The 25,572-nt window shown below is 36.9% G+C and overlaps 1 protein-coding gene across 2 annotated transcripts in view; it reads left to right on the top strand.

Annotated features, from left to right (window-relative positions):
• LOC18770871 (TMV resistance protein N) overlaps positions 1 to 3,874 on the top strand; it is a 12,534-nt gene extending 8,660 nt beyond the window's left edge. For both annotated transcript variants that reach the window (XM_020567682.1, XM_020567681.1), the window contains 5 exons: positions 438 to 1,524; positions 1,627 to 1,899; positions 1,982 to 2,872; positions 2,956 to 3,602; positions 3,774 to 3,874. In XM_020567682.1, coding sequence (XP_020423271.1) covers positions 438 to 1,524; positions 1,627 to 1,899; positions 1,982 to 2,872; positions 2,956 to 3,602; positions 3,774 to 3,777 — 2,902 coding nt within the window. In that variant the 3' untranslated portion in view covers positions 3,778 to 3,874. The remainder of the gene's footprint in view (positions 1 to 437; positions 1,525 to 1,626; positions 1,900 to 1,981; positions 2,873 to 2,955; positions 3,603 to 3,773) is intronic.

A 25,572-nucleotide genomic window follows, 5' to 3' on the forward strand; every position in this document is an offset into this window, starting at 1 on the left:
GGGAGGGGAGAGAGACGAGGGGCTTTGCAACTTAAATTTTTATTTATTTATAGATTTTAAATGTGAAATTTTTTATTTATAATAATTTTTATTTAGATTCACGTGGAATTATCTCATTGGATTTGTGGGCACCACATACATGCCATGTCATCAATTGAACAGAAATTTTCACGGAACTTAACAGCAGCACCAAATTGATGTGTGATCTGTAAACATAAAAGACCAATAATGTCAGAAAAAAACATAAAAGATTATAGGTGATAATTTCGCAAATTTCAGGGACTATTTGTGATAAAAATCTTTTTATATATGTTCTGACAACCTTTCTTTTCAGTGATCAAGAGTATTTGTATAAAATCTAGGGAAAACATATCTGCATGTTGATTCTTTATGTCCACACAATTAACATGACTGATATTGATGTTAATATGTTATAGGTACGAAACCTTGCTCATCAAAGATATAATCGATGTGATATGGAAAAGATTACGTCCTACATCGTTTACTTTTGTGGAGAACTCAGTTGGATTAGACTCAAGTATGAACTCAATTGATTTATTGTTAGGTGCAGGGGTCGATGAGGTTCGCTTTATAGGGATATGGGGTATGGGTGGGATAGGTAAAACAACTATTGCCAGAGTTGTTCGCGAGAGAATCTCTCCTGAATTTGAATTCAGCATATTTCTTGAGAATGTCAGTGATAATGTTCAAAAAGGTGGTCTAATATCCCAACAAAGAGAAATTCTTGCAAGGATATCGATGAAAACGATTGACATATTTGATGTTCATGAAGGATCCACAATGATTAGAAGATTACTTCGTCACAAAAAGGTTCTTCTCATTCTCGATGATGTGACCGACTCAGACCATTTAGATTATTTGGCTGGAAAGCAAGAGTGGTTTGGTTCTGGGAGTAGAGTTCTTATTACAACTAGAAATGAGCATTTGTTAATTGAACATGAAGTGGAGAGAAGATTTCAGGTCAAACGTCTAAATCATGATGACGCTCTTAAGCTTTTTAGTTGGAAAGCCTTTGGAAAAGACCACCCTGAAAAAAACTATATTGATTTGTCTAGCTGTGTTGTGAGTTATGCCGATGGTCTTCCACTAGCTCTTAAAGTTTTGGGGAGTTTTTTGCGTGGAAGACATGTAAGTGCTTGGAACAGTGCGTTGGGTAAACTAAGAGATCTTTGCAACACAGTTTTGGGGACACTTCAAATAAGTTACGATAATCTAGATGACAGGGAGAAGAAAATTTTCCTAGACATTGCGTGTTTCTTTAACGGGGAGAAAGAAGATCGAGTTATAGAAATCCTAGACAGTTGTGGCTTTTGTGCATGTATTGGAATAGATGTCCTCATTGAGAAATCTCTGTTAACTAATTCGTATGGCACTCTATGGATGCATCAGTTGCTCCAAGAGATGGGTCGTGAATTAGTCAATCGAGAGTGTCTTGATGAGCCAGGAAATCGCAGCAGGTTGTGGCGCCATGAAGAGGGCAAGCATGTCTTGAGCAAAAATACAGTAAGGGGACTCTTGGTTTACGAATGAGTACGAATGAGTTCAGTTCTTTTCATATGTTAGTTATATGAGCTTCACTATTCTTTATCCGTGCATGTTTGATAGGGAACAGACGCAGTAGAAAGTATAACCATGGACAAAACTGGGCCAGTGGTGCACGCGGATGCTAAATGCTTTTCAAGGATGAAGAAACTGAGACTTCTCAATCTTGCTAATGTGAACCTCTCTAATGATCTTGAATATCTCTCCGATAATTTACGAAGTCTTGAATGGGATGGGTATCCTTCAAAATATTTCCCATTACATTTCAACCCAGAGAACCTACTAGAACTTAACATGTGCCATAGTCACATTGAATCTTTTTGGACGGGTGTTAAGGTATGTTATTACTGCTTTATCTTTTTGGACAGCCTTTCACAGAATTTGAAGCTAACTTTTTTTTGCTGTGTTTTTTTGACAGCTTTTATACAATTTGAAAATCTTTAAGCTCAGCCACTCTTTAAATCTTGTCAACACCCCGGACTTTAGAGGCTTTCCAAATCTTGAGTATCTGATTCTGGAAGGTTGTAGACGATTGTATAAGGTTGACCCATCCCTTGGAATGCTTGAAAGAATTACTCAGATAAACTTGAAGGATTGCAAAAGTCTTGTGCATCTTCCAAGAAGTGTGTATGGCTTAAAATCTGTCAAAGTTCTTAATCTTTCTGGCTGCTCAAAGCTCGACAAGTTGCCCAATGAGTTGGGCAATGCAGAGTGTTTGGAGGAGCTTGATGTGAGCGGAACTTCCGTAAGAGAACTGCCTTCCTCCATTGTTCGGTTGAAAAGCCTCACAGTATTAAACTTTCGTGGATGTAAAGGACCATCACCTAAATTTTGGAATTTGCTCTCCCTTTTTCAGCTATTTCTCTCCCTTTTTCAGCGATTTCTAATAAGAAGTCGCGTTCCCACGCCTTTGTTGCTGCCTTCTCTATCCGGTTTGGTTTCCTTAAAAAAACTTACTCTAAGTGATTGCAATCTCTTGGTAGTCCCTAATGACCTTAGCTGCTTGTCCTCATTAACCGACCTAGATCTTAGTAGAAACCAGTTTGTTAGCCTACCCAACGGCGTCTCTCTACTTTCTAGACTTCAATTTCTTAACTTGGAGTGTTGTGAGAGGCTTCAGGAATTGCCAGAGGTTCCACAAAGAGTAATAGCAGTTGTTAACAACTGTATTTCATTAGAAAGAATTGCCAGAGGTTCCACAGAAAAGTTCCAGTGGCTACGGTCGACACAATGTATCAACTGCTTCAAATTTGCGGAGACGCACGATTTCAGGAGTTTGGTATTTACATTACTGAAACAATATGATGGGGTCTCTCTCTCGCTCTCTATCTCATACACACAATAATATGTTGTCTTCTTAAGTGTTTTGACGACGTTTTTTTTATGATGCAGGAAGTCCCTATTACTCAATTTGTTGTTCCTGGAAATGAAATTCCCGAGTGGTTCAATCATAAATCTGCTGAATATATATACCAGAAAGAGTGGTTCAATCCTCAAAGTGTGGAGTATCCATTAAGCGTGGAGCTACGTCCAGGTTGGTTTACTGAAAAATGGATGGGATTCGCGGTGTGCCTTGCTTTTGCAATCCAGGAACGATCACCTAATTGCGACCCTCCTCTTGAGTATGGTAGTTTTGATTACAATTATACACATATTATTACTTGCAAAGTGGACATCAATGGAAAGGAGATGACGGCAGCACGTAGGCGTACATTTGTGGTTCTTAATGCAGAGTCGGGGCAAGCTGTGTCTGATCACCTTTGGGTAGTCTTTTTTCCTCGTCACTTTCCTCAGTTGTGGAAGGGTATCAGCGATCAGATTGAATTGCCTTCTGGCACAGAGTGGTGGCAAGGTATATTTGGTCAGATTACATTTTCAATTACGGCCAGAGTTGGCCATGGAGTAATAGTGAAGCAGTCTGCGGCTCGTCTGGTATATGAGGGAGATTTGGAAGAGCTTGACCCAAGATTTAGGCGCGGGACCCGCAGCCATGTCAGCATTTCTGAGGTGGATTCAGAAATCCCCTCTTACACAAACAAGTAGGAACTATTAATGACACATTCAGTTGTCAATAAAATATTTTCTATTAGGAATTCATCAATCAAATTACAAAATTACATTTGCATATATAACACATTCAGTTGTGTAGTCTTTGCTTTTTTTTTTTCCTCTTTGTCTTAGTTTTTCTCTCATGGCTTGCTTTTCAACAGATGAATAGAATGGAACCACAACAGCAATGAGAGCCACCACAACTGGGACAACAAGAGTAATGATCCTTCCTCCCAATGCAAGTGGCCTTATGGAAATGAAAAATTACAATAAAAGAATTTAAACATTATGTGACTATGATGCACCTTATGTACAGCTAAAAGTCATAACAATTCTGTTTTCAATAATAGTGTGGTTACCATGTCTCATTATTTCAACATTATATTAGACCTTTTAAATTGAAATATCTTCTTGCAAATGTGGGCTTAGCTAAGTTAGCTAGAGTGGATGTGCTTCCCACTTTGCACCTGAAGATTAAAGTAGAATAATATCGTTTGTATAAAAATATTGAAATATCTTCTTAAACGAAACTTAATTTGTTCATTAGTGTTTGATCTGTAGAAAAAACAACATATTATTGTTGTTGATACACTAATAAAATACTTTATCAATACGAGTGATAAACTAATAAAACTCTTCACTATAACAAAAGTTGGAAGAACTTACAAAGCAAAGCAGCTCAGTCCTAAAAAGAAAAAATCAAAAGTAAAGTATGTTTTGAATGCCGTTTTGGGACCAGTTCTTTTGAAATGAGGGACCTCAGCCCTAATTTCATCAACAGACAGAGTCTCACAACTATTTTTTTATTTATAGAAAAGATGGTATTTCATTAAATTCATAGGAACATTACATGATAAGAACTAACATGTTAATAACGGTCTCATTAAAATCTTCCTGGAGAAACCACGTGGGGCAAAACCCCGGGATAAACACAGTTTTTACTTTATTTTTTTTCTTCTTCTAGCAAACACCTCATAAGGAATAAGGTCTCACATTCCACAAAATTATCCAAATTTGACAAGATATTCCTTTAACTCTTTATTCTATTTTCAGTTGAGTTCTTGATGATCATTTCTATTTTCAGTTAGCTTATCAAACAATAATATACTGTTTTATAAGTTACATTTCCTATCACTGACCCTTTTGTACAACTCATCTGGATGACCAGCCTGAGGTGAGGCCCAGAAACAGAGCCCTTTTGTACATATTTCTTGCTAAAATATATAAATATTAAAAAAAAAAACACCAATAGGACAAAATTAACTGACTGCCTGGTTAGTGTCCTCTGATTCACTCGCTGATGTTCCAGTGCCCATTATCGTTCGTTTTAACATTAATTGAACCAAATAAAAGAGTAAATTAGTAATAAAAACATTGACTGGAGTAACAATGAGCATATAATTTGGGAACAAATAAAGAAATTCCTAATGCTCATTCTGTACAGCGCATGTAAACTTTTTATTCATAATGAACCACCGTATGCCTCAACGTTTGATAACTTTCTAGCACAAATATGCATCGTGAATCCACCAAAAACATTCTGGCTTAGTAGAATAAAACACTGATTCATATAATCTTTTGTCTAGTTAACGTGCAACGAAGCATAATTGTCTTCTTTTTTGCTCAACTCACACCATTTTTAATGGTGTGGTTTTGAGAGCAAAGCATACTGATTATGGTGCTTTTTGCTAGAGGCCACTATGCAACCCTATTCCTTAGTTAGTGGTCTAAATTCCAACAATTATTTTCTCATATTTTAGCAAAAACAAACCTGATAGCGCCTACAAACCTCCTTATCATCCCAAGTAAGTTCCATGTCTCCTTTCCTCCGTCAAACTACGTGTTGGAATTCACCAATCAATTAAAGCAAGAATAAGCAAACAAAACAAATCCCATTAGAACCACTATTTTAAAAATCAACAAAATTTACCAAATTATAACATCCAAATGTTCAAGGAGGCAAAACTGTTAAATGGGTAAGCAACGATTAGTTAGTGTTTATGCGAGTTACTTGGCACTAAACTCAACTCACTAGACGCCAATAATATAAAGAAATCCAAAGCGAATTCAAAGTGCAGTACCGGTACCACATCAAATTCCAGGGAAAGACAAACATGCCACTGCTTTGAGAAGAAAGCAGTGTTCCCGAGAATAAGGGCATAACCATCCAACTTCCTCTGGTCATTCAACCAAGCTCTGAGTAATTCCTCCATCTCTGCTCGAATACGTCCACAATACCCAAACTCTGAATAATTCCAACAGGATACATGGCTTCTCCTCCATAACAGAATCCCCAACGTATATAGGTCCTTGAGTGTTACACAAGGGTTTTGGTGATATCTATGGCACTCATGTAATGACATTAATTAAGAAAGGAAGGTTGGTGAAGGGTATAATCATCCAACATTTGTTTCATCCATAGAACTTGTGTGCAACATCTTCCAGCTGCCACATATTCTGCCAACCAAGTCAGCATTAGTGTCATTGGTATACCACAAACCAAAGTTTGCCGTTCCACTCACATACTTGATAGTTCTTTTGACTGCAAACAAGTGAGACTCACTATGCCAAATTTCACTTTCAGCAACACTAGATAGGCATCGGTGAAGAGGGAAATCGATGCTATTAGTAGATTAGGCATCAATTTCATAAATAACGATACTAAACAGATATAAAGACTTCAACGCGCATTTTTGTTTATTTATGACGATGCCTTTATTCCCCTTTAGCATCATCTACATAAATACAGATGCCTAAAGTGATTATTTTTTATTTTATTTTTAAGAGGGTCATTTTTTGGCAATATACCTCTAATGCCTAAAGTCTGAGTCAACGCCCTAACCCAAAATTTTTAGGGAAATAGCTTAGCCCCCTTTTCTCTCTCTGTCTGTCTCTCTGTCTCTCTCTTTGCTCTCTTTCTCTCTCTCTAGCGTAGCTCTCTGTCTTTCTCTTTGCTCTAGTGCAGATCTCTGTCTCTCTCCTTGCTCTCTCGCTCTAGCGCAGCTCTCTCTCTCTCTCTCTCTCTCTCTCTCTCTCTCTCTCACGTAGCTTTGTGTCGCTCTCTGTTCTGAATCACGAACCCCTCCCTTGACCCCATATTTTAGGTATGTCTTCTGAATAGCTGCTTGCAACCTTGAAGCTCTACTGGATCGTTGACCTCGAAAAGGTAGGGTTGATGGTTATTTTCTTAATATCTGTGGGATTATGTGAAATTTTTTTTGTTTTGATTGCTTGGGTTTCTGTTAAATTGGTTTTGGGTTTAATTGCTATCGGTTAGGTTTTTTGAATCTTCATGCTCATCCATATGGGTTTTAACCAATTGCATTTAGATTGATCTGGATATGTCAATCTTGAAACTTGGGATTTTCCATTTGATGTAGTGGATGTTGTTGTGTTCCTATTATTTTGTTGTCGTATTGTTGTTATGTTGCTGTTATATTGATATTATATTGTGGTTATATTGCGTTTATATTGCTATTGTATTGTTTGCTTATTGCCTGGTTATTGTGGTTGTACTGTGGTAATAAAATGTTGTTTTGTCATGGTCAGAAACGGAGACAATTGTTATTTTGGTTTACTACAATGGAAAATGGGTGACCTCAAAGAAGATGTGCAAATACAAAGGGTGTGACTATAAAGGCTTAAGAGTTCCACGGACCATCACATTTGCTGAACTATTGGATCGCGTGCATCAGATTGGTAATACAAACTGTAGGGAAGACAGTGTTTGCTTAAAATTCTCAGTTTTGGTGGCCTCAAATGAGTGGAAGCACATAAAGATTGAGGACAATGATGATGTCAAATTTTATATGAAGCGATATGAAAGTGTAGCCTTGGTTTTCCCTTCACGGGATAGTATTGTTAGGGTTCGGTGGCGATTTATTTTGTATATCTAAAATATGGATGTTGTTCGGCTTAATCTTCATATATGTAATTCTTGTATTGATAATTGACACAAATTAATCTCGTAATCCTCCAATTATTAACTAGTAATGAGTCAAGATAAGTAAGTGAAATGAAACAAAACAAGAAACCCAAAATAAACACAACCAGCAATTTCTAGCACCCTTTTATCGCCACTATATCGCTACTGTATCACCAAGGTATCGCTATTTTATTGCTTTTTAGGCAGAAACGAATTATGCACTTCCTTTGTTTTTCAGTTTTGCCATATGTCCATTTTTTGACCTTTAAGTTGTCTACCCATTATGCAAATTTTGTGTTATGCATATGATTGGATTGAGCACAGAAAAATGAAGAAAACTACACGGACCAAATGTCAAAAATGGATACAAAAAAGAGTAGAAGTTAGTGGAAACGAACAAGTCATTTCCAACAAGTAAACTGTTATATCTCTATAAAGAGCAAGTATGTTTATATATCGAGCAGTACAAAATAGTTAAACTTCACAATCTAAAGAATAAGTATGCTAACCACGATTGCAACTCGAAAACAAAACCCAAAATTGGAAACAGTTTATGTGCCATGTAAGGCAATTAGCCACCACCACCGACTGTACAATATTACATTTCACCATGTACAACATGGCCGAAGACCCTGGAAATTATTTCACCTTGCTACATAGAATACCTAAACCAAATAGCTCTATCAAAATGGATGGATGACCATATCAAGCACCTCTAGCACAGCTTCGATGTCTGCATCTTCATATAAAAGATTTCCCAAAGCAAAGCAGCTCAATCCTAAAAAGAAAGCAAAGCAGCTCAGTCCTAAAAAGAAAAAATCAAAAGTAAAGTATGTTTTGAATGCCGTTTTGGGACCAGTTCTTTTGAAATGAGGGACCTCAGCCCTAATTTCATCAACAGACAGAGTCTCGCAACTATTTTTTTATTTATAGAAAAGATGGTATTTCATTAAATTCATAGGAACATTACATGATAAGAACTAACATGTTAACGACGGTCTCATTAAAATCTTCTTGGAGAAACCACGGGGGCAAAACCCCGGGATAAACACAGTTTTTACTTTATTTTTTTTCTTCTTCTAGCAAACACCTCATAAGGAATAAGGTCTCACATTCCACAAAATTATCCAAATTTGACAAGATATTCCTTTAACTCTTTCTTCTATTTTCAGTTGAGTTCTTGATGATCATTTCTATTTTCAGTTAGCTTATCAAACAATAATATACTGTTTGATAAGTTACATTTCCTATCACTGACCCTTTTGTACAACTAATCTGGATGACCAGCCTGAGGTGAGGCCCAGAAACAGAGCCCTTTTGTACATATTTCTTGCTAAAATATATAAATATTAAAAAAAAAAAACACCAATAGGACAAAATTAACTGACTGCCTGGTTAGTGTCCTCTGATTCACTCGCTGATGTTCCAGTGCCCATTATCGTTCGTTTCAACATTAACTGAACCAAGTAAAAGAGTAAGTTAGTAATAAAATCATTGACTGGAGTAACAATGAGCATATAATTTAGGAACAAATAAAGAATTTCCTAATGCTCAACGTATGCCTCAACGTTTGATAACTTTCTAGCACAAATATGCATCATGAACCAATAGTATGGGTTAAATAAAGACACAACACCTCAAATTGAATCCACCAAAAACATTGATTCATGTAATCTTCTGTTTAGTTAAATTGCAACGAAGCATAATTGTCTTCTTTATTGCTCAACTCACACCATTTTTAATGGTGTGGTTTTGAGAGCAAAGCATACTGATTATGGTGCTTTTTGCTAGAGGCCACTATGCAACCCTATTCCTTAGTTAGTGGTCTAAATTCATTAGCAAAAACAAACCTGATAGTGCCCACAAACCTCCTTATCATCCCAAGTAAGTTCCATGTCTCCCTTCCTCCGTCAAACTACTCGTTGGAATTCACAAATCCCATTAGAACCACTATTTTAAAAATCAACAAAATTTACCAAATTATAACATCCAAATGCTCGAGGAGGCAAAACTAGTAAATGGGTATATAGAAAAAGCAACGATTAGTTAGTATTTATGCGAGTTACTTGACACTAAACTCAACTCACTAGAAGCCAATAAAATAGAGAAATCCAAAGCGAATTCAACGTGCAGTACCAGTACTGTAATAACCCGATCCTAAATAAATTATTAATTATTAATTTATTCAAGTAAAAGACGATTTTACCATGGAAATATTTTAATGGTTTTAAAGTTGACTTTTTGTTCGGGAAGGTATTTGGGGATTTCAACTATACCGTTGCATAGAGCACGTCAATCGCGTCTTTTGCCCCAGCCGCCGCCACACTCAACCACCAGCCACTAGACCGGTCACGTTAGAACCGCCACCTCCTCCTCCTCCTCCTCCAGCCCCAATCAGTCCCAACTGCCATCGCACTCTGTGCTCACAGGAAGGTGGAGAAAACCATCCGGTTTTAGTCAAAAATTTCCAACGCTCGATTGAGCGATTCCAACAACCAATTTTTGCGAATTTGGTATGCTTTTCTATCCTTTCAATGTGTTCGAGCTGTTGGTTGGATTATTTTGGATGATTTCTGCGTTTTGCAATTCAATTAAGCGATTGAATTTTGGCTGATTTGCGGCCTACGATTCCGGCCACTTCCGTCAACTTTTTGGGGTAGGTCCAAGAACAAAAATTGCTCCACTCTAGGTGCTGATCATGTAGGTATAAGTCTTGACCGGCGATTTCGAGATTTTTTGATCATTGAAATCGCTTTGGGCACCCACGCGCTGCCAGCGCGTGGGCCTTTTTGGCCAGTCCTTGAGTCCTAAAATAATCCTCACGTTGTCCCGAGCACGACGGTGTGCTCAGATTCCAAATTGGTTACCGTTTGATCGTTGATTGGATATCTCATTCTCGATATGTTCGGATCGTTGGATCAACTTCATATTCGGATATGTTAATCTAGGCACTTCTAGGATCGTGTAAAAATTCGCAGATCGTGAATCGGAGTCCTGGATACTCTGATTCAATATTTCAAAGTTTAAGTTAAACGATAACTATCTGATCCTGCGATCGTGAGCAATCCGACCGTTCGATTCGGACCAAATTTGCAGGGCATATTTAATAAAGTGTGTTGAACCTATAGGAACTCTCGGATTGGTAATCGGAGGTCTTGGACCCCACGGGGTATCAGATTGACCAATATGGGAATTTAATCGCTTATTTAATCTCGGGTCTTTTCAGACCATTCCATCTGTCAGAAATGTTGAAATGGGCCTAGGAACCTTCGTAAGTTATGTACAAACACTTTTGAGGCCGAAGGTCAGGGTTATGATTAAATAACTGTGGTCGAGCTATTTTATCAATGAAATATTTTTAATTGCTTAAATAGGTACTCGAGCTTCGTTGAACCCGCAGGAAGGACCCTCGAAGGGTCATGCTAGCTCGGACGCTAAGTGAGTGGACTTTTATTTTCTAAATGAATTTTATGCAATTAAAGTTTTATTAAATGATCATGAATGGATTAGTATGACTTTTACTTTCCAAGTATAAATATTTGAATTCAAATATTTTTATTAAATTCTGTTTATGTTTAAAGTGTAAATGACTTGGAAAGTAGGAAATGAAGTGATAACAGGATTAAAGAATTTATTGAGAAATAAAATTATAATTTTCTAGGAAATGTTTTTTTAAACCACTATACGTACCCAAAATGCTGCCTTCGGATAATTTGTTGCTTCCGGTTATAATGATGTCCACGGACATCGTAAGTGCCTTCAGTTGAGTCCGTGCGCGTTTGACAGTTGCCCCACGAGTCTTAGGGATATCCAAACCGTGAGGAGCGAGGATGCAGCTCAGGTTGACCAAGTGTCCCCTGAGTCTTGCGAAGAATGCGGCTCGGGTGACTTTGTGTTTCCGAGGCCTGCGAGGATGTGTCGCATTATGTGACATAAGGAATTGACGGTATAATGTGGGAAATGAATATAAAGATTATGGAATTGACGGATATATGTTGGGTACACCTAGGTGGAAATGAATTAATATTTTACAATGCTTTCAAACGTTTTCGACGATTTGTTTGAGTGCTTGATTAGTTATATGTATGTAGATATGCATGCTTGAATTTTATTACGAATATAGCACATTGAGATAATGGAATTTTCTAAATGTTTTAATAGTGGGGCTAGTATGTTAATATTCTATTTTACCAAACTTTATTTTTGTTCACTCACACTTTTAAAGGTTTTGAGCCCCTAGGTATTAGTCATGTACCGGAGCGCCACCACAGGGCAGTCACCACTCTTCACTCATCCTTTCCACTATGTAGGATTTCTTTTGTAATCGAACTATTCCTGTAAATTAAACTAATTAGTATTGCTCTGAAATTGCCCTAGGATTTCTATAAGGCCTAACGCCGTATAGTTCTATTGTTAGATTGCTTGAATGTAAACTTGATGCATGTTGTACGGTTGGGATTATAATTGCATTTTGTACAGGTGGAAAAATTTTGGGAAACGATTATTTATAGGGGAGGCTCTGCTAAATTTTCGGCAGAAGTCAAACTTGAGGTTAACTTCGGTTTTGTTAGAAGGGCAATTTAGTCAAGTGTGCCCAATACCCGCCAGGTGCCAGACATGCACAGGGTTGGCTCAGATTCCAAAGTGGAATTTGGGTCGGGTCTTGTCAAGTACCACATCAGATTCCAAGGAACGGCAAACAAGCCACTGATTTTAGAAGAAAACAGCATTCCTGAGAATAAGAGCATAGCCATCCAACTTCCTCTGGTCATTCAACCAAGCATTCAAAATCCATCTTTGCTCGACTACGTCCACAGTACCCAAACTCTGAGAAATTCCAACGAGATACATGGCTTCTCCTCCATATTAGAATCCCCAACCTATATAGGTCCTTGAGTGTTACACACGGGTTTCGGTGATATCTATGACACTCATGTTATCACAGTAATTAAGAAAGAAAGGTTGGTAAAGGGTATAATCATCCAACATTTGTTTCATCCATAGAACTTGTGTGCAACAACTTCCAGCTGCCAAATATTCTGCCTCTGCAGTGGATAGAGAAACAAAAATTTTCTTTTTACTATGCCAAGCAAAAAGATTGTTGCCAACATAGAAAGCTCCCCTTGAAGTACTTTTCCTGTCATCACTAAACTCTACCTAATCTGCACCACTAAAGCCAACCAGGTCAGCATTAGTGTCATTGGTATACCACAAACTAAAGTTTGCCGTTCCACTCACATACTTGATAATTCTTTTGACTACAAACAAGTGAGACTCTTTTGGATCAATTTGAAATCTAGCACAAACACCTACACTAAAGGCTATGTCAAGTCGACTAGAAGTGAGATATAGCATACTTCCAATCATACTTCTATAGAGTGTTTGATCAACACTCTTGCCACTTTTTAGTACTTGTGCTCATTAGAGTTCTAGCGCTTTTGCGGACTCCAAGCCAAACTTCTTGTCCAAAATTTTGGCATATTTTGAATGAGATACAAAGGTCCCATCATGCCCTTGTTTAATTTAAAGTCCTAAGAAGTAATTGGTTTCACCAACAAGACTCATTTCAAACTCACTTGTCAAGATTTGTATGAGCTCTTACACATGAGAATTTGAGGTTGAACCAACCACTATTTCATCCACATAGACTATTCACAAACAATGTTTTATGAACTGAGCCTCTAACTTGACCATTTTCTAGAAGATGAGAAGATAACCTTGCATACCAAGCTCTAGGCTTGTTTCAAACCATAGAGTGCTTTCTTGAGTTTGAAAACATCATTTGGATGATGTCGATCCTCAAAACCCTCCGGCTTTTCAATATACACATCTTCATTGAAAATGACATTCAAAAAAGTAGTTTTGACATCCATTTGAAAAAGCTTAAACTTCAAATGGCAAGCAACATCCAACAATAATCTAATTGACTCCAACCTAGCTACAAAAGCAAATGTTTCATGAAAGTCAATTCCTTCCATTTCTGTGTACCCTTGTGCCACTAATCTAGCCTTATTCCTCACTATATTTTCATGCTCATCAATTTTGCTTTCAGAAATCCACTTGGTACCAATTACATTTTAACAAGAAGCCCTAGGAACAAGGTACCAAACATCATTTCTAACAAACTGATTCAACTCTTCTTGCATTTTCACATTCTTTGGCTCTTCCTTGGAGACATAACACACGTGGCTTATCTTCTTTGCATACAGCTTCCTTGGAGCATAATATGTCCCATCAATACAGTAGAAATTATCCTCTTATCTTGCAACACTCACAACATCATTTCCACATTTGCTAATGATCTTACATCCAAACTTTGAGAATTTGACTTCTTTAGTCCTATCATCACACAATTGACTCGCACTAATAAGATTAGAAGTGAGTCCCTTGATATACCTTACAGTTTTTAGCTTTGGTAGACCTCGAATACAAACAGTCCCTTTAGCAACAACTCGTGACTTGGGACCACGTCCAAAAGTCAGGGGTGTAAAAGTGGAGAAAACTTCTTCATCTTTTGACATGTGCTTTGAACAACCATTATCAAAATACCAAGTGTTTGTATTTGATGCAGGAAGGGCAATAAGAACCACTAAACTCTTTGTTTGAGGTTTCTGAATCTAGGCATACTTGGGTTTGTTGGTTTGAGCTTGAGGGATTGCAATAAGTTTGGTGACTTCATTTAACAAGTGCTCAATTTGAGCTTGCAAAGACATAGTGTTCTTCTTAGGTGATGGATTAGACTTTCCCTTATGGCCCTTCCTAAGCAAATGACACCTAGGACAAATGTGGCCAATAACACCACATCAGTGGTAAGTGGGAATGAACTTTGATCCCTTAACTGAATTCTACAAACCAAATGAAGATACAACCGATATAGTTGCCTTGATAAACTTGGTTGAGGAACTAGAAGCACTAGAATCATTACCATTGAATCCTAAACCACTCTTATCACCATAGACTTTTCCAATGTTCAACATATTGTCCAACTTCTCAGCACCAATAGTCAGGTTTATGACTTTGCTATTTGCCTCATTTAACTCAGCGAGAAGTTCGTTGTTTGAGTTTTGAAAGACGATGTTGCTCACTTTTAGAACATTCAATTGATTCTCAAGATTTGCCTTGAGTATCACAAGGCATCAAGCTCACTCTCCAATGACTCAATTTTTTTCATTTAACTCACGTTTGGATTTCTACACACACGTTTGAATCTTGAACCACATATTTCTGCAGAAATCTAACACTAATCTGTATCTTTTCAATGGTATAAGTCTCAATATTTGATTCGCTCTAAGGAAGTACAGTATATTCCGTCAAGTTGGCTAACATGCACAAGACATTCTTGCTCCCAGGATGGTGAAACATCTTTCAATCCCAAAATTGCTCATTATTCTTGCTTTTCCATCTTTACTTTTCAAACCTAGTAAAACATAAAACTAAATGCAAGTAGACTGAATCCATTCAAGAACATAGTAAGAATCTAAGGGAAAGAGAATAAAAATGTATGAAATAATGGCTATATCACCTATCCTTACCTTTTTAGTACTTTTTCCGATTGTTTTCACAATCAGCAACATAGTGACCAGTGCCACCACATATGTAGCACTCGAGAATATTATTAGAACCTCTAGACTACCTAGTATAAGGTTTCCCTCTTTCTCTCTCTCATTTGATCATTGTCGTGGAGGTTTGAATCTGGTCTCATTAGCTTGACCATTCCTTCTATGAAATTTTCCTTTTTCTTTGAGAATTATGCTAAATTTATTCCCAAACAAAGCCATTTCATCCTTAGGAGCTAAGGATTTTTCATTTTCTTGTTGCGAAGATTCGTGCACTCCTTGAAATGCAACATTCTTAGATTTCTTGGCATTATTATCTTCCATATTCATATCCATTCCATATGTTTTTAACTTCCCTAGAAGCTTGCCAAGTCAGATCTTATTAGATTTTGAACTTCCATGATGGCCTTTTCTTGGGACGAAACCTAGGAGGCAACCCCTTCAAGATTTTCTGAACAATGATGTATTACTCTATTGGTTTTCCTAGACTCATGGCCTCATTGTTAAGTTGTTCAACTTTTTCATAGAAATCTGATAAGGTTTCAGTTTTTGACATCCTGAGCTCTTCAAATTAAGCAAGCACCATTTGTAGTTTGAGTGTTCTAACTTGTTCATCTCCTTCATGAACCACTCTCAATTGGTCCCAAGCTCATTTAGTAGTAGGACAATGTTGAATGTGAGAAAACTGGGTACTAGACAAGGCATATTCTTAGCCTTCTTAATGGAGCTATATGAAAAAGCCTCATCCACTGTCCACTCAACTCGTGGTTTTGGAACCAACACCTCACCATCAACTGTTTTTGCTGGATGTCTCCACTCTTTCGTGAGATACTCAAATGCACTCTCATGAAGAGCATTAAGAAATTTCTCAAACTTCTCTCTCTAAGCATCATAATTATTGCCATCGACACATGAAGTTGAGTTGCATGGCCTACAACTCGATCCCTTTCCAGGGTACCACCACCAACTAGCGCCTTAGGACCTCTCTATTTGGATTAAGAGCTGGTGCTATGATACCAATTGAAATTGATATTTAGGTGAAAATGGCTACACTAAGACCAATTAGACAAATCTAAGAGAAAGTAAATTTTTGAACCAAACTACTATATGACTAACTAGTCATAGACTCAAGAACACTACTACAACAATAACCAGATCTGCAGTCAAACAAACAATTTAACCTAGAAGAATACTAAGTGACAACTTAGGCACTCAGAAGGATCCGTCAATCTAGGACTCCACAACACTAGCAACAACTATAGTGAGTAAAGTTTGTGCATCCATTCAAGTATTATCAAGCAAGCAATATACCAAACAGAGGACTTCACAAAAATACAAAGAATAAAGCATACACAGTCAACACCATAAAATGTTCACTCGCAAACCCACTAGTGGGAAAAACTAGGGGTTATCAACTCGGGCCAGGCAATCCACTAACCACAAGAAGATTCTTACAGTGATTAATCCAACAAGCTCAAACATATCCTTAGATCTAGGTAAGGGAGCAGCTCTACCTCTACGTAATCTTCAAGCTATGCTCAACAACTCTGTTAGCTGCTTTTCATGGAAGTGGTAAGTTCTCAACTTTAGCTCTTCACTTCATGGTATCAGAAGAGATCTCACTTCAGTATAGTTTGTAGGTTCAAATGGAGCTGGATCAATTTCTTCAAGTTATCAACATCTTGAAGAAACAAATCTTGAATCTGAACCAAGAGCTAAATGCATGAATAATATGTGAGGATAGATTTAGATTTTATTAAAAACATAAGCAAATTTCAAAAGCAAGATTGCAATCTCATTTCGAAAACTGTGACCTCTCACTGAGCAAAGTGCAGAATAACTCAACACTCCCAAAAATGCAAAACATGAAAAGTGACAATTGCATACAACAACCACCCTTTTTATTAAATTAGCATGCTAGAAATCTCATCAAATACCACGGAGATCAAAAAATTGTTGTGCCAGATTCAGCTACACCAAAATCAATTGAGATGCGTCCTCAACTTGGGATACTCACAAGTGCACGAGCTGTTCGGTAGTATAACATCTGTAAGTGTGATGATGCACTACTACAAAAAAGAAAAAAGATGACGGTAAATCACCGTCGTGTATTCGGTTTTTCAATGGTCGTAGAATCCACCGTCATCTTTTCCCTCATAAACCACGACGCTAAATCACCGTCGTTGTTAAAATATACAACGTCATCAACAAATACAAAAATACATCTTTGTACTGCAAAAAGATCTAAAAAAGCAGTCGAGGATGAGAATAGACGACCAACTCTCTAAAAAAACCGTCGTTGAAAAGGAAAAATATGACACATATTAACAGAACAAGGCCGCAAGATAGACATACAACGACAAAAATTATAACAAGACGCCGTTAAATATCATTTTCACGACAATAAAAAATATGACGTCTTTAAATACATTAGAAGACGACGTTATTGATACCTACTACGTCGCCTATATAAAAACAGACGTCGTAAAATAAATTTTCCACTTCGATTTTTCTATAAAAGATGACGTGGAAATAGTTGTCAGTGTCATTATTTACGACGTATGTATTTATAGAGTAGACGTTGAACAACGAAACAACGTCGGTTACAAATATATGAGAGTCGTATTACAAAATTTATACGTCCTATTTTCAGAAACAAACAACGACGATAAATATTAGACGTTGTTAAATACAACAACGTCGAAAACAAATAAAAACAGACGTGTTTAGTGTGCTAAAGTTCTAAAAAATAGTCGAGGATGAGAATAGACGACCAACTCAAACAAATCACCGTCGTTAAAAGGGAAAAATATGACACATATTAAAAGAACAAGGCCGCAAGATAGACATACAACGACGACAACTAAAACACTACGCCGTTAAATATAATTTTTACGACAAGAAAAAATATGACGTCTTTAAATACATGAGAAGACGACGTTATTGAAATCTACTACGTCTCTTATTTACAAACAACCGTCGTGAAATGAATTTTCCACTTCGATTTTTCTAAAAAAGATGACGTGGAAATAGTTGTCAGTGTCATTATTTACGACGTATGTATTTATATAGTTGACGTTGAAATGGGAAACAACGTCGGTGGCATTTATATAGTCGACGTTGTATTTATATGTATTCATTACTCACGACGCACTTATTAATATAGACGACGTTGAACTTCTAAAAAACGTCGGTTCCAAATAAATGAGAGCCGTATTACAGAACATATGGACGGCGTTGATTATGATGAGAGCCGTATTACAAATAACGTCGTTTAATTGATATTAGACGGCGGTTATAATGAATTACCGTCGGAATTCATTTCGTTCCTCTTCGTTTATAAAAGAACTTGCGACGTGGAAAATGTATGATGACATCGTATTTTTTAACGTTCAGATTATATATCTCGTTTTTTAGACGTCGGTATTATGGGATTGGAGTCGTGTTATTTTGAATTACATGGCGGTTCTTAATCCTTCCCCGACGTGATATCCTGAATAATTGCTTCACAATAGCGTCGTGGTTCTTCATTGTTACGTTGCTTTAAGACGTCGGTAAATATGCTGAATAACTGGTTCACAATAACGTCGTGTTTTATTTGAACGTAGAAAGTGAAGAAATCACATTACTATATATTACAAAATTAATGTCATACACTGCCAATTACATAAGCATCATTCAATCCATATGTCTTCACACCCATCTCGAATATTTTGACCACCTAACTCACCCACCAGTTCATCAAATGCGTCAACATTTGGCATCCCTCTAGTAAATGGCTCACACTCAATTATCACATCACCTAAGACTTCATCACCAATAACATCATTATATTCTATATTAGGCATTGATAACACTGCCGACCAACCACGATGCATCGGGTCGTCAACAAAGAATATTTGTTTGACTTGAGAAGCCAAAACAAATTGGTCATTCCTATGTCCAATTTTACTCAAATCTACAAGGGTAAATCCAAGTTCGTCGACTACAAGACCAAAACTATCTATCCAATCACACCTAAAGACTGGGATTGTAAACTTTTGGTAGTCAAGGTCCCAAATTTCTTGAATGACACCATAGAAACCCATATTTGAGAGAATTGGGTTTTTATCCTTGGCACTAGCAACTTGCATGGTATGTGCAAGTAAATAAACTCCACTATTTTGAGTTGTCCGCACATCATCTTGTGCCTTGATATTGAATTTAATATCTTTAATAAGATAGCTCCTATATAATGGCACTGCCATGTTTGGACCAGCTGCTAGCCACCTTAAATTTTCTGATACGCCATGATTGTCTTCCTCAAGTTCACTTTGAACCTGCAAATTAATCATATCTTAATTCAATCTAACATAGAAATAAGAAGAAAATTAAAAGAGAAATATGTTATTCAACAACATATACCTTGAAGCGTAGCCATTGAATGAAAGTGCTATTGTGCTTATCCTGCAGCCACTTTGTTCTCTTTCTAAATTTTGGATAAGCAGTCTTGATGTGGATCATATGTTGCCTACATGACACGAAAAATTCAAGCATTACGGTCCCAAATATAGAAGATAAACATAAGAAATAATTTAAAATGGAAACTTAAAGAATAAAACTCATACGTACTCGATATAAGGTAGGACTTCCTCCGTATTCTCCAAGACATATAGATGTACTTGATTCAACAGGTCCTGATCAACTACGCTCACTGTGCAACCTGATAATGGCTTTGAAAGTCCCATCTTTTGGCTTGAAGGCACTCCAACTGTACTAACATCAGATAAATGCTGAGTACAAAACTCTACCGCTTCTTCAGCTATATACCGCTCAGCAATGCAACCTTCGGGACGAGTACGATTCTGAACATACCCCTTCAGCACTTTCATATATCTTTCAAACGGATACATCCACCTAAAATATACTGGCCCACATAGACGAACTTCTCTGACAAGATGTACTACTAGATGAACCATGATATCAAAGAATGAAGGGGGAAAGTACTTCTCAAGCAAACACAGAGTAACTACTACATCTTCTTCCAACTTATCTAGCTTGGAAACATCAACAGTCTTTGCACATATAGCATTGAAGAAGAAGCACAAACGAGTTATTGCATACCTTGCAGGCTTCTCCAAAACAGAACGAATTGCCACAGGGAGCAATTGTTGCATTAAGGTATGACAATCATGTGATTTAAGGCCAAGAAGTCTTGAATCTTGTAAAGATACAAGACTTTTAATATTTGAAGAATAACCTTCAGGGACCTTCATACCATAGAAAGAATTGCAAACCTCTCTCTTCTCTTCTCTGCTCTTGACAAATTCCAAGGCCCAGGAGGCAAACGAGTACGTCTTTCTCCATACTCGGGTTGCAAATCAGTTTTGACCCCCATGTTCAATAAATCTAATCGAGCAGCAATCCCATCTTTATTTTTTCCAAGGATCTCCAGCAATGTACCAATGATACTATCGCAAACATTCTTCTCAATGTGCATAACATCTAGGGCATGCCTCACAGGAAGGTATTTCCAATACTCGAGATCAAAGAATATTGATTTCTTCTTCCAACAAACTCTGTCACCATTTTCAACCATATGCAGCACTTCTTCTCCAGTTAATGGCTCGGGAGGTATGCCATATTCAGGTTTCCCATTAAAAGCTGCACGTTGCCTCCTATATGGATGATTGATTGGTAACCATTTTTCTATGCCCAATGTAACAAATTTTGTGGCCATTTTTCAACCTGTGACTAGGTGTATCATCGCCGCATATTGGACAAGCTTTATATCCTTTAACAACACAACCAGATAAGTTTCCATAGGCGGAGAAATCATTAATTGTCCACATTAATGCAGCTCTGATGTAAAGTATTCTCCATTATGTGCATCATACACTCCTCTAATCCCATCCCACAAAGATTTTAAATCATCAATCAAAGGCTCCAAGTAGACGTCTATATCATTTCCGGGTTGTTTAGGACCGGAAATCAATAAGGTTAACATCATGAACTTTCGTTTCATGCACAGCCATGGAGGGAGATTATATGTAACTAAGATAACCGGCCAACAACTATATCTGCTACTTAGAGAACTGTGGGGATTGAATCCATCAGATGAAAGAGCCAATCTCAAGTTTCTCGGCTCATTACCAAACTCAGGCCATTTATCATCAAGAAGTTTCCAAGACGGGAAATCCACCGGATGAGACATCTGACCGTCAATTGATTTTCTAGCAGCATGCCAAGTCAAACTCTTAGCTGTCTCATGTGATTGAAACATCCTTTTAAGCCTTGGAATTGGAGGAAAATACCACACCACCTTCGCTGGCACACCCTCTTTCAAGATTGAATCTTTACCTTCCTTCCACCTTGAGATACCACAAGTAGGACAATTAGTTGAATCCTCATACTCCTTCCTATACAAGATGCAATCATTGGGGCATGCTTGCATTTTCTCATAACTCAGCCCCAATACACACAAAGTCTTTTTAGCCTCATACATAGAGGTTGGTATTGTATTTCCTTCTGGAAGCAAATCGCCTTGAAGTATCAATAATTCTGTAAAACAGACATCACTCATCCCATGTTTTGCCTTCAAATTATACAACTTCACTAATGCCGATAACTTCGTGTACTTTCTACAACCAGGGTACACTGGTTGATCTCCATCCCCAATCACATTGGCAAACTCATACGGATCGGAACCAAAATCACCAAAATCATTATCATCCATATCAATTTCTTCTGACACAAAACTGTACCTACTATGGCCATCATCTTCTTCAACATTTCTACTAGCATTAGTAGTTGCTTCCCAAAGTTCTCCGTGAAATGTCCAATTCTTATAGCTTTGGTCAATTCCATTAAAGTATAAGTGATCCCTTATAATTCCAACCCCAAACAACTTCAAATTAACACATTTAACAGATGGACAACGGATATGTGTTGTAGTTAGAAGATTTTCTACAGCAAAGTTCAAAAATGCTTCCACCCCAAACTCATATGCCTTCGATCTTCTATCCGAATGCATCCATGACTTATCCATCTCCGACACTATAACCTATTATCTATAATAAAGTGAAAATACAGGCAATGACCATCACTATAGCAGATTATACAAAGATCTAATAGCAAGTAATACACAACAGAGACGACGGGTTTTCAACAAAAACAGACGTATTTGGCATATATAGACGACGGATTTTCAACAGACGTCGTCTAATATAAGTAATACAAACGACGGTTTATGAAAAAACCGTCGTGTATAAGTAATACAACGACCGGTTTTTTCATAAACCGTCGTGTAATCGTCGTCGTATGCCTAAAAAGGCGTCGTGTCTCAGTTTATTTTCAAGAACCCAAAACCCATTAAGAACACAACATATATATGAAACCAAGCAAAAAACCAACATATACATGAAACCAAGCATGAAAACAATAAATCCATTCCCAATTCAACATAACATAGGGTGATTAAAAGATCCGACAAAATTAAATCCATTCCCAATTCAACATAACAGATAATGTAATCCATGAACCCATTAAACAGAAAATCCATGAACCCATACCTATAAGCACATTATTAACAGATCGCAAAGCATATACCTAAAACCCTTTAACAAAACAACCTAATATCATTCAATGAATTTACAAGGGGAAGATAGGGTTTGTACTTACAGGTTGGACGAGCTCACAGATTCGACGAGCCTGGAGAGTGCAACTTTTAATTAGAGCAGAAGTGAGAGAGCGAAATGTTATGTTGCGCGAAATCTGAAAATTTTAGGGTTCAGGGTTAGAAGTATAAGAATAAGAGCCAAATCTAAAAAATTTAGGGCGCGCGAAAATTTTTAGAGAGCGCGCTCTTTAAAACGTCGAAAGAAAAACCATGGCGAAAGTTCTACAAGAACCGACGTAAATGTAATATTCCACGACGGAAACACTGAACGTAACGCCGTTTATTTTGACGCTTCATTTTTCGGATTAATTTTAAATTTATTTTGAATATTTTGATATAAAGACGACTGAAAAACCACGTCGGGGTTAAGAAATTGAAAACGTTGTAAATTACAATAGACGACTTACATATTAAAATGACGTCGTTTAAAGTATAAACCATGTCGGATATTTTACTGCACGACGTAACATATGTATTCCATGACTCAAACACCGTCGTTAAAAATTAATACCCTAAACCCTTAAAACTAAATTATATAATTTTAAAAATTAAGTTTATAAAAGGGTTTATGGTTTTACAGCCTAATATATGCCCTAGACTACCCAAAAATTATACTTTAAAAATAAACCCCAATAAATAACAACCCTAATCTCTAAACCATAGACTCTAAACCCTAAACCATAAAACTAGAAGTGATTTTATGACTCATCAAAACAATTTTGTTTTGGATGGTCATTTTAAATTTTTGTTATTCAAAATGAATTTTTTCAAGGTTTAGGGGGAAGAAAATATATCAATGACTTCATAGGAGTTGACTTTGCATTTTTCTGATTTATTTTAAATTTATTTTGAATATTTTGATATAAAAATAATAAAATATTCTTATCACAACAACAAACCACGTCGGTGTTAATAAATTGTAGACGTTGTAAATTGTAATAGACGACTAAGTTGTTAAAATGACGTCGTTTAAATGAGAAACCATGGCGGATATTTAACTATCCGACGTAAAATATATATTCCACGACTTAACCGCTGTCGTTACAAAGTACTACCCTGAACCCTTAAGAAATTGAAGACGTTGTAAACCATAAACGACTCAATTGTTCAAAGAACGTCGTCTAAATATCCTTTTACGTCGGATTTGTTTAAAACGAAACAACAAAAAACGACGGTTTTTGACTTTATTAGGTCGTTGGAAAAGTATTACACGTCGGTTACGCAATTTGTATGTTTGTTTTTTTTTTAATTTAAGAAAACCTCAACAAATTTTTACATTATATATTATAGACAAAATTTGTACATTATACATAAATATCAAGTGTTCAATAATTCCCCTATTCCAGGTGAAAGCAAGCAAACTCTGCCCATTCATTCCGGACTTCATCAATTGCTTCTTGGGGGTATGGCGCTTCCTGTTTTCCCTTGGCATACTGCATAAACAATGATTATTAGGGTTTATAAATAAAAAGAAATTCAATCACAGACGACGATATTTTTCATAACCGACGTAGTATATCTATTCAACGACGGTAATTTTACATGACCGTCGTTGATAATACAAAAAACGACGTAAAATGTATGAAGGTAATTTCTTCTTACCTTCTTCTCAAACGCCAAGGAAGGATCCATGATGATGTCCCTCATGAAGCGCATCACATAATACCCGCATTCGACACTGCTGGGTTGCTTTGGTGTGCCTGACAGAGTTTTTCAAATTCCTGCCTTACGGCCTGATTTGGCTATGTGAGAATTATAAATTTTTATAGCACTGTTCACGATGTTTTTGGCCTCTTCATCGACCACACAATTTCCGGGCAGAGGATCCAGAAAATAGACTGTTTCCCTCTTTGCTCTCACAATCAGCAAGATCCAATGACGGCTGCACAAAATTAATATAAAAACGACGGTTATTTACAAAAACGACGTATTATAATATTTCACACGACGAAATAAAGTAGCAATCGACGACATTATATATTTATCACGACGATAAATAACTACCGACGTGGTTAGTAGTTTCAAACGACTCAATAAAATAAAACACCGACGTGGTTAGTTTATACGCTGTCATTTATTGAAAATCATAAAAATAAAATCCTGTTAAGGAGACTAACCCTGGATTGTAAGGCATCATGAAAATCTGTTCACCGTCAGTCCTCTGAAGTCGAGCTGCTACCAGTCGTGATCTATCAGCTATTGTGCCAGAGTTGGCACTAACTGTAGCAGGGTCGATAAAGCCAACCATGCTGCACATATTTGCTTGTTTCAAAAGATCGTGTAAGTACCTAAATATATAAAATAATATAAACAAGTCAGCACAAAAAAACACACGACGGTTATGTATAACAAAACGACGTATTATAAAATTTCACACGACGTACTGAAATAGACAACGACGTTATAATATATTTATTACGACGGTACATACTAACGACGTGGTTAGTTAGTTAAGACGACGCAATAAATAAACCAACGACGTATTATTTTAGAATGACAAACCTCATATATACAGCAATGACAGTAGCTCCTATTTCTTCCATGCCTGCAAATTGTGTAATATCTTCAGGCAGGAGGAAGGTATCGCGTTCTAGACCAAACACCTCCTTATCAATTGTAAAGTTCAGGGTCTTATCCTAAGGCACGAGTGTCATTTCCACATAACGACAAAGGGATTTTAAAGAAGATGGCGCCTCCATATTTGAATAATCAACAACTTTAATAACCTGTTTAAAGAAATAAAAAAAATGACGTGGTAATTCAATAAAAACAACGGTTTAAGGAATAAAACGTCGTCTGAAAAGAATTTAAACGACGGTGAA

The sequence above is a fragment of the Prunus persica genome, chromosome G7 (genome assembly GCF_000346465.2).
Source record: "Prunus persica cultivar Lovell chromosome G7, Prunus_persica_NCBIv2, whole genome shotgun sequence".
In the NCBI taxonomy this organism is placed as follows: domain Eukaryota; kingdom Viridiplantae; phylum Streptophyta; class Magnoliopsida; order Rosales; family Rosaceae; genus Prunus; species Prunus persica.